At 44.0% G+C, this 10,551-nt stretch overlaps 1 protein-coding gene across 3 annotated transcripts in view; it reads left to right on the forward strand.

Moving 5' to 3' along the window:
* FANCM (FA complementation group M) overlaps positions 1-10,237 on the forward strand; it is a 75,903-nt gene extending 65,666 nt beyond the window's left edge. For 2 of the 3 annotated variants that reach the window (XM_055715153.1, XM_055715154.1), the window contains exons 17-23: positions 108-245; positions 2,831-2,987; positions 3,949-4,052; positions 6,064-6,624; positions 7,348-7,732; positions 9,232-9,523; positions 9,988-10,237. In XM_055715153.1, coding sequence (XP_055571128.1) covers positions 108-245; positions 2,831-2,987; positions 3,949-4,052; positions 6,064-6,624; positions 7,348-7,732; positions 9,232-9,523; positions 9,988-10,135 — 1,785 coding nt within the window. In that variant the 3' untranslated portion in view covers positions 10,136-10,237. Of the gene's footprint in view, positions 1-107; positions 246-2,830; positions 2,988-3,948; positions 4,053-6,063; positions 6,625-7,347; positions 7,733-9,231; positions 9,524-9,987 lie in introns of those variants that run through there. The other variant, XR_008733041.1, reaches the window with a different exon arrangement.
* The last annotated feature ends 314 nt before the right edge of the window (positions 10,238-10,551 follow it).

The following is a 10,551-nucleotide window of genomic DNA, read 5'->3' on the forward strand; positions in this document are numbered from 1 at the left end:
GATTAGGTGCTGCTTAAAAGAACCCAGATGTCGGAGTTTGACTGTGTAATTAAAGTATTGCTTGTTTGAGTTTTATTCATTGAAGTTTTTGTTAAATATTCCTGTAGTCGGACATGTCCAGTGATGATGACAAGGATTTTCAGAAGAACTCCAGTAGGACCATGAAGAGCAGCTCAGCAACCTGTAGCAAAAACCAGCTGAGAAATACAAAACAGCAAAAGGTCAATAGCAAATTTACATACAAGGTATGTGACATGACACGTCTCTCTTAATACGTTGAAGGTCATACTTGGAGCAGTTTGCATTCAGGTGGCAATGTGGATAATGGCTGTGCTTTGTCATACGTGTGTGTGTGTAAGTGGACGTTTGCCACATTGCAAAATCTAGCTCAGAAGAATGTGTCTGTGAACACAAGCAGTGTGTTACAAAACAAAACCAAAAAGGAGACGGAAAGAGTCTTGGTGAGATTCTACTTTGTGTTCAAACTGCAAGAATGAACTGAAAACATTTTCTAATTTGTCTATATATTTAAATTAAAAAAAAAAGAAAATGCCAGAAAAGTTTCACATATTTCAGACAAAAAATTACGGTGTCATTAAATTACTTGTTCTGGAGCCTGTATGTATTTTATGGTCTAAAAAATGGAGCTCCTGTCTATTTTATGGCCTTTGTAGGCACTCATGGTACAACTGTACTATAGTAGGCCTGCAGCTGGGCAGTTGTTTGTTTTTAAGACATGGTTTAGGAGGGTTGAGGCTTGTTGCTATTTCACTCAAGTTTATTGCAGACATTTGAGATGAAATCTTTGAAACACTGGGTAATGACCTGAACCTTCACATCCATTGCCTGGCTCTCAGAGGAATCTGCAGGGCCCTGCATAATAATCTTCTGAAGGAAAATAACAATTTACATTGCAAGTAGAAGATACTCAAAGATTAGTCAGACTCGGGAAGCTTGGTTTCTTGTCCAGAATTTATGCTATTAGGATACTTGATCATATGAATTTACGACTTACGCTAATGGTTTCAACTTTGAACATGTTAAGATAGCAATGGTCCCTTGCCCCAAAACTTAATTCTTAACTTAGCATTTTACATTTTAATCTGTCACTGCATCAGGAATGGATGCAGGAGAGGATGTAGGGCCAGAATCATATATTCATAGTAAATTGAAAAGCTCTTAAATATACATTGATGTGGAGATGGAGACTTTCCTATAGTATCAGTATTTTGTGTTCTGGAATAGAAAGAATGAGGTAGATGAAAAATCCATTTTTCCATGTTTTTTTTTTTTAATGTGAGACCAAAAGGTTCATGGAAAGGGAGTGTGTATACTTAGGAAATTCTACTCTTCCTTCACGTATCGTCTTAGCTAAATATCCATAATGATGAATATGTCAGAATTTCAGGTCTACAGATGATCCAAGACATCAAAATCATTTTGATCAGTCCACCGCCTGTTACGGCGTTCAGTGTACAGAAGTACAGGTAATGGAGCTGTAAGTGCAGCAGTGATCTGCAGTTAGATTAACTGAGACTATGAGAAGTCCCAAGGTGACTAAAATAGCTGCTGGCACTGAATTCAGAGACTCAATAAGGAATTTAAGAACCTGGTAATTTATTGTTTCCCAAGTGTGACCAGACTCTTGCCTGTTAGTTTCTGGTGTCACAGCGCTTTTACACCACAGGGTTTGTCCTCTCCGTAGTCCTTCACTAGTTGTGAAGTCCCTCACATAGTCTTAATCACAGGATTGAGACTAATTGGCAATAGCATTGAGAGTTCTTTCCTGTAAACAGGTAACCTCCAGTGTGTTTCACAATAATCAAAACTGTTCTAGAAAAGGAACTACTAATAAAGCCTGTCATTAAGGTTTACTAATTGATATAAGCAAATAATTAAAAGACTTGGGAAAATCTGAAAATCAGCGGTGTCACTTACTGTAGCACAAAATGTCCTAGTCTTTCGTGTACACATCTAAAATTCACAGCTTTGTGCTTTTTAGTAAAAATAAGGCAAACAAATCATTCTTCTAGAGTAATTGGGATACATAATGCTTCTAGGGGCTTTTCGTGTTTTACTTTAGTACTTTATAGCTGAAACTATAAGAGACAAAGTTAGCTTAATATAAACTGTCTCTGAGAAAACAACTTCCTGAATTCATTTGTTTTGTTTCCATGTGCATTCTTGTGAACTTAGTACCAAGGTTTGTGTCGTGTCTCCTGGACTGCAGTTCATGTGTGAGTGCTTCATCTTCCCTGAAACATGACCATTTCTCCATAAGGAGTTGGCATTGTCTGATGAATTAATGAAACAATTCTAAATCCTAAACAGAGAAGGACAAACCAGTGTGAAGTCTGTATCTGAAGCTTCTAGTGGACTTGGGTTCAGAGTAATCCAGCACTGCGAAATCAGAACAGATTTCTGAAAGCAAATAAAAAGAGTAAAACTAGATTTGTAAGTTACAAATTAACCTAATATTTTTGGGTAGCTTAGCTACAGCGTGTTAATAAACTCTGCCCGTACTACTAACTAGCTTGGGTGTAAACAGTGCTACACGCTGTGGTTGCTTTTGGCCAGTGCTTTGAAATGGACACCAGCTTCACTCTTCTGTGCTGGTGGGACAGGCGTTTGTGCGCTGGCCTGCGTGTCGCTGACCCGCGCGTGCTTTCCTTCACCTCTTTTCAAAGCCAGAAGCCTAGTAGCTGTGACGACCTAGACAGCTGATGTTCAGAGTCACGAACTGATTTAATCAGAGGTCTCATATGTAACGTTAGTTAACTGGGAGCCAGCTTCTAACTAAAATTTTGTTTGGATTTTTTCGCTTTTTTAGAATGCAGCAAGGCAGTTTTTAGATGAAGAAGCTGAGCTGTCCCAGCAAGATGAAGATGCTGTTTCATCTGATGAGAGTGATGATGCAGAGGATGAGCTGAACTCTTCACTTGCTCAGTTCTTGAACGATGATGCAGAGGTCACACAAGTGTTAAACAGTGAGTGAGGAGAGTTGTTTATGGTTTTAAGATAAAGAGTGTTGCTTAGCAAGTGGTGTGGGAGAGGCACGGCCGTTTTGCTAGCTAATGTGTCAGCTAGTAAGCAGTAACCTCCTCAGCTGTGATAAATCGAGTGCTTTCCATTATCTCTTATTACCTTTTCTGGTTTTTTATTCGCATGGGTTTCTTATGTACTATGTTCCTCACTGGAGTCTCTACTGTGTGATGGCTTTGGGCTGGCCGGAGTCAGTTCTTTGAGGACTGTCACCTCTTATGAAGCATCAATGCTCCATCATCACTGAACAGAAACACAGTTTTCCATTTCACTTAGAAATTTCTGATTCCTTCAGGTCTTCTGTTACAGAGAAACCTAAAACGTGATATGAAATAACAATAGATAAAATTACAGTGTCGACACTGTCACAGCTGAGAAGGTACTGCTGTTTTTTGGCCAAGATGGTTTACTTACCCCTGTGCTTACGAACCTTGTCCTTCCCTGGAATATTTAAAATTCCTAGGTGTTGCTGAGGATTTTCCTTCTCCACTGACACTGAGTTGTTCTCTGTAAGATCCTGTGTGGGCTTCAGTAAACCCATCCCTTTCTCACACAGTTCCTGAAACCAGTTTTTGCATCTGTTCTGGGAGAGACTTAAAACATGGAAACGGGAGTGATGTGGGTTTCCTGTGGCAGTGTGGCCCTTCTCCCTGCTATGGGCCTCCAGAGCTCTGCCCGCTGAGAAAACCACCTACGTGGCAGCGTTCAGGATGGCGAGCAGGGTAGACCCAGTCCTTTGCTTTGGGATTTTCATAGATGTCTGGAGAACTGAAAATTTTTGTTTTTTGAAATACAGGTTTTTGGGACACTATAAAGGAATTACTTACTGTTCCATCATGTCTTCTATATTAATGAATTTAAAATCATATCCTTAATAATCCTATATTCTGTCTTGTTTTGATTCAGACTGTGAGATGAAAGGAGTTTACCTGAAATCTGTGCGTAGCCCAGCTCTTGGCAACAGATACAAAATGGTTCATCGTGAATTCAACATGACGATTTTCTCTCAGGTACAAAAGGAAATGACAGCCGTCCTCATGAAACTGGTCATGTGTGACTGTATTTAGGTTCTAGTCCTACTCTGAAGTGTAGCTTGCGGCCTATTGCTGATAAATAATAAGTTCCAACAAATTACTTTTGACTTAATTTTGATTTTTAAGTTAAAGTGTGCAGACACTTATGCTTTGATAGAAGCACCCCCACCCCATTCCTCAGCCAGAGAGAGGCTGTCAGCCAGTCTGAAGCAAAAGCATCCCAGTCCCTAGTTGTCTTCTCACTGAAGAGCAGAGCTGTTACAGTGACCACTGTTGATCCATGTAACACTGCAGATGCTCCAGGGTTGGAAGCTGACCTCCCCGTCCCTGCTGCCTTCCGCTGTCCCAAAGGATGCTGACTGACATCCTCCGAGGAAGAGTCCTCTCACCCAGCGTGTGACGTTTCCAGTCTCTTAACCGACTTCCCAGTTTGGTGAATCAAACAAGCCCCATGCAGATGTGGAGCAGTTTGGGTGTATTGCTGGAGAAAATCTCTCTCTCTTGGCACCGCTGCCCGTTACCCAGTTGTATGTCAGATTGCCGTGTGCTCTTGCTGCCGGAGAAGCCGCAGTGCCAAGAGATCACATTTTCTCTAGAAACTAGGTTAGCTCCTGAAATGCAAGTTTGGAAATGTTTATGAGAAAATAAAGTAGTATATTTAACGGTGCTTGTTGCTGCTCCTCAGCACTCTCTGGCAGGGTGCCTCTTGCTGTCCAGTGTCGCCAGCGTTACTGGGGCTGACCCTTTCCGTGGACCCCAGATGTTAGTTGTGCCCCTGCTGCATGGGGTAACCACTGAGCATGAGGGACTCTCCAAAGCGGATCCTTAGCCACTTTCTTGCCCTATTACGCACCGTATCGTTACGCACAAATCCTGCCTACTCATAAAAGGGCCAGTGAATGTATGATCGTGATGGAGCTGTTTTCAAAATGATAACTTCTTCTCGTGCCTGCTCCTGGCTCAGTTCAGTTCCTATCACACCTGGCTGTGCTCCCCCTCAACATGAACGCTGCATGGTGCTCAGCTGAGATGATCTACAAGATCTATCTTCTGGCTTCTGTTTTACTCTGAACTCTTTGTATGTCACGTGACATAAGTCACTTGTAGAGCAGTTTTTAGCTACTTCAGTTTTCCCTTGAAAGAATTATTTTGCCTTGGAAAACTAAGTACCTAAATAGAATTGGAAAAACAGATATTCAGGATCATTCCTTATCCCCTCTCCACATTTTTTTTCCCCTGTACCTTGTATTCCTGTTTTCTATATCACCTTCAGCACAAGAAAGTGGAGATCTGTATTGGATGAAAAGGGTAAATCACTTTTTTTTTCATTACCATAAAAAAATGCAGGTTGTGCTCAGTGATTATTTGCAAGCAGATAAGAAGAATTCATAAGGCTCGATTTCCAAGCAGCCTCAGCTTACGATGTCGGTTTTGTTGTTGTTTCAGCTGAGGCAGAGTGCTGCTGAAAACACAAAGCTTGAACTTCCATTTCATTTTACACATTGCAAAGGCATCATGAAGTGCTTCTGTCAGCAAGCCTTGCGCGTGTGCTGCGGCGTTCCTTGTGCATGTGGTGTAGGGTGCGGGGTCTGCCTCAGTGCAAACCTGCGACCCAGTGGGCCAGTGTGGCGGTTCGGTCCTTTCGCCTGTGCAGACACGTGCAAAGGAGATACTCCTGCGGGCATCCCAAGCTGTGTGGCAGCAGTATTAGTGAGCAAGTCTTGCTTCTATTGTGATGCTACAAGTAATATTCCCTTTAAAATCTTTCTGGTGAGAAGCCATGGGCCCAACTGAGTGTATGTGTGTTCCAGCACAGCTACATGTGCTGGGCCTTGCGGGGCAGTAGCTGAGGAACTGCAGAACGTGCTCAGCGCGGAGGTTCTCAGAGGCATAGGGTGGGTTGGGTAAGCAAAGTGCCTTTATGGAGCGGAGGAGCAACATCGTTACCGTATTTCAAAACTAACTTTGGGTTTCCCCCCTGCCCCAGATTCCTGAGCAAGACCAGTCTTATGAAGAAGACAGTTTCTGTGTTGGAGAGGTGGAAGAGGAAACTTGCAAAAGTGAATCTAGTGAGGAGGAAGTGTGTGTTGATTTTGATCTCCTAAATCATGAGAGTTTCACTAGTGGAAGAAAACAATACCTCACTCGCCGCAGAAAAAACTTAAACCAGGCTGGAATGAAAGAGGACTGTTCTGTCCCAGTGCCAAAGAAGAAACCGTCCCGAATTATTGTTGTCAGTGATTCCAGCGGGGAAGAAATAAGTGTCAGCAATGAGAAGCCTGTGAAAACAGACTCTTTCAGGGCAGAACAGGAAAATGCTCAGGTACCCAAGTCACTGCCTTCAGCCTCTTCTGCGCAGCCCAGAAGACTTGCTGGGGAAGTCATTGTTCACCAGGCAGTTGAGGATAAGAGCAAGATGATTCCCAGCTTGAAAGCTTCAGTATCGGAAATGCTGGATTTTCACCCAGACCAAGTCAGGAGCACGTGCTTTCCGCCAGCTGTCGCCAGTTCTGATGCAGGGAAGGAGGCTCTCCAGGCTCGCAGTGAGGTTGGTGTTATAACTCAAAACCAAGGACCTTGCCCCTCACGTTTTGCTAAAGAATCCCAGCCGGTGGGAATCCGGCCCATCGCGCTGCTGTTTCGAGGGCTGTCAGCAATACAGCAGCGAGCGAGCGTGCTCCTGGTGGTAAGGGAGCAGGTCCAGGCTGCTTGTACCGCGTTAGGTAGCTCCCTTTTCTTTGGTATCGGAAGTTTTTGTACTCACAGGGTAATCTGGCGAGTATTATTAGTGGTCGGGAAACAAAAATGGGGGCATTAGATACTACCTTGAGTCTGACGGTCGTGGAGGAGTATGGATCTGTTTTGAATAGCAGAGAGTGTCCACTAATTCTCTGGGTTTTGTAGTTGCAAAATACTTGTTCAGTGTCCTGAAGTAACACATTCATAGTTGGAGGCTGGGTTCCTGATCTCGTACGCTGACTTCTACCATGTATAATATTCCGTTTTTGTTGAACTTCTTAGTGAAGGCTGCATGCTTTCGTCATTGGAATTTGGAAGACTTTATAGATTAAAGTGTTAATAAGTTTTGCAATATTGAGAAATACTTTTTAGATTCTATTAATTTGATTTAAAAAATAAACTGGAACAAAGTGTATTTTTTTTTTTTTTTTATTAAGCTATAGGTATTTGAAAACTTTTTTTCACCCACGTTGTTCTTTGGCCTTATGCTTCTGCGATCAGTTAGAAATACTGTGATTCTCAACATTTACAGGTGGAAAGTTCTTTGAAGAACACCTGTAGGAGCACTTCAGTCCCATCTCATTCTGCTTCCACAAACCCCTCTTCAGCTCCAGCTCTGTTTTCATGTGACCCTCTGGAGAAAAAGCCTTCGCTCTGTATTCTGGTAGACAGTCGTGAGATCTCCTCTGGAGCGGAGGTGATTTCTTCCTTGAAGGCAGTTCACGGAGTAAAGGTGCAGGTTTGCTCGCTGAGCAGCAGCGATTACATTGTAAGCAACTGCATGGCGGTGGAGAGGACGTTTCTGTCAGACTTAGTGAACTATGTGAACAGGAATAAAGTCACCCAGCGGATCCAGTGCCTGCAGAACATGTTTAAGAGAATATGTGTGATTGTGGAAAAGGACAGGATTAAAACAGGTGGGTGTCACCAGCCTGGGGCAGCACGGGGACGCACTGGTCTCTGCTCAAGGCTTGCACTGGCTACACTGGCTTTCTGTATAATACAGGATGGAAAGTAGATTGAAAACCTGCATTTTACCCTCTGTAGGAGTATTACAGTAATAAGCTGAGCGTTAAGATTTGTTCTGCTTTTGAGGGCCTTTTAATATAGGCAGAAATACACAGCCAGAGCCAGAGGGATACGCTGCTTACTAATTACTGAGGGAGGGCAAAGCAAGTTAACTCAAACGTTAACTGACCTATTAATATGTGCAAGAATACCCCAACTTCAAGATTATTTCAACAAAGAAGGTGAGAATAGTAGAAAAAAGGAACAAGCACAATCTTACCTGTGCTCTGCACTAAAATAATAGCAGACTCCGGAAAAATACTTTTTTCGAGCAGCAAGCTAAGAGGTTTAGAACCAGTGAGAATGGCAGCTGGCCTGAGCACAGCACCCCGCATATTAAGCCCACCTCCAAACTGCAGAGGCCAAACCACGTAATGACTGCTGCTTGAACAAGCAAAAGATGAGCTGAATAAAATTGTATTTTAGAAAAAAAAGAGCACTCCGACAACGAGTTGCTTTGGGAAGGCTGCGTTTGAGCTATTGCCTCGTGTCACAGCGCACGGAACAGAGGAGTCTCAAGAGCAGCTCCTGACTTGATTAAACATTTGTGGAAAATTCAAGATTATTTCATTAACTTATATAGTCTGGACCAGCCATTTGTTTTAAAACTAAAATCCAAATTATGCAATCAAATGATTTTACTAACGCTGCCTATTCTCAGTGCCATCTAGAAAATAACGGAGAGGTCTTGCTTGCACCTGCTTCAACTAGAGCTCAGCATTCCAATTAAATGACAGACGCTCTGGGCTATAAAACACCACTGTTGAAATCAAGTTGTGGACGCAGCTTTGTTTTTGTGACATAAATTTAATTAATTGATAGTTCAGATGTGGAAACGATAGAATTGGTCACTGACGATGTAGCTGCTCAGAAGGGGCTACAGATCAGGGCATTGCGTTTGAGCTGCCTTTTTACCAAGCTGCTGAAGGCGTCATTCATTTTCATTGGTGTTGTCCAGTTTTTCTCATTACGCTGTTTCTGGAGTGCTGCTGGTTTCTTATTTGACAGTGTTCAAGTTCATTGTTACTTCTATAGCTTTACTAAACCTCTTCTGATTCAGTCTGTCCTGTCATTTTATCCTGTGTTCCTCTCAATCCGATCTCCTAATGACATTTCATTTGCAATTTCTGTGTTAATTCCTAAACTGTACCTCTCATGTAACCAAGTCTTGCCCCTGTGACCTTTACTTGTTTCCTTTCCCCGTGGTGTTCTCCCTTATGTTTTTTGTTGCAAGTTCTCAAAGCAGGTGATCTTTGAACCATTTTGTTTTGTGAGTGATTCATATTAGATTTTCACAGTAATTTAGCACTTAAATCTCAGTGAGTTTTTCTGTATTTTCACTCTGCAGGAGAAATGTCACGATTTTTCCAGAGGACGCAGTACTATGACAGTATGCTCTCAGCCTTGGTCCAGGCTGGGGTCCAGATTCTTTTCAGCTCTTGCCAAGAGGAAACTGCTGGTTTGCTGAAAGACCTGGCTTTGGTGGAGCAAGGAAAAAACGCTGCCATTTGTGTGCCAACGGAGGTGGAGGGTCACAGACAGGAAATGCTCAACTTCTACTTGACTATTCCTAACCTCAGCTACCTGGCTGCTCTCAACATGTGCCATCACTTTGGCTCTGTGAAGAAGATGGCCAACAGGTAACAGCAAAGATGTGTGACAAGTGCTTTCAGGCCCGACTTTCCTTTTGCTCCTGTCTCACCCGGGACCTCCTGCCAGGGCGGTTGCTCAGGGAGACCCTTTGTACACCTCTCTGTTGCTGCCGGCGCTCCCCTGTCCTGTTCTTCGTGCATTTCTCAGGCTCTTCAAGCAGAGCAGGGCAATGACACGGGCTCTGCGTCTACCATCCCCCCTACTGCCATACCTTTTCCTTTCCCTTGTCGTGGTATTCCCTGTTTTCACTGCAGTTTTCTTAGGCTTGCTTAGTCTGGAGTGCTCACCGCCCTCAGGGGCCTGGGGAGGGGAGATCACCGGCAGCTCGGGCTGGTCCTGTTGCTCTCTCGACGCTTCTTGCTCACTGGCAGTTTCCCCTTCTGTCCTGGCATCCTCCACTGGGCTCCACAGAGCTGCAGGTCAGGTGCCCTCCTACTGTGGTCTCTTACAGCTCGCCCTGCGACATCGCCGCCGCTGCCCAGGTCAGCCCGCGGAAGGCAGAGGAGATCTACCGCTACTTCCACTACCCCTTCGACAGGCAGATGCTGCCTGACCACCTCTGCCCTAAGGGGAAAAGCAATGCAGCCGCCAAGGACTGAACCCAGTGAAAGTTCCCAGGGCCCCAGGCTGTTTTCTTTTAACTGCACTTTACTAAGTTTTGATTTGCTGTAAAATATGTAAATAAACACTTGTAGAATGACCGGGGGCTCTGAGTGTGCTATGTCCTCTGCTGTTGGGCACCTACTGGGAGGCTCTGCTGGGCCTTTACCAATCTGCCTCGGGCAGGGCCACATGCCTGCCGTGTCACCCAGGCCAGGGCCTCCCTGGTAGCTTCGTTACGGCCAGGCACGTGGCTCTGAGCAGCGTGGTGGCTGCGCTTTGGTTGCTGGGTGCGATCATTCCAAAATGCCTTTAAAAATGAGAATAAGGGCTGAAGTGTTTTGGCAAAGTAAAGCTTTCTGGTGGTGACAGGGGAAGGAGCCACCTGCAGTTACTTGCCATTTACTGCAAGATT

This window comes from Falco cherrug, chromosome 7 (assembly GCF_023634085.1).
Source record: "Falco cherrug isolate bFalChe1 chromosome 7, bFalChe1.pri, whole genome shotgun sequence".
NCBI lineage: Eukaryota > Metazoa > Chordata > Aves > Falconiformes > Falconidae > Falco > Falco cherrug.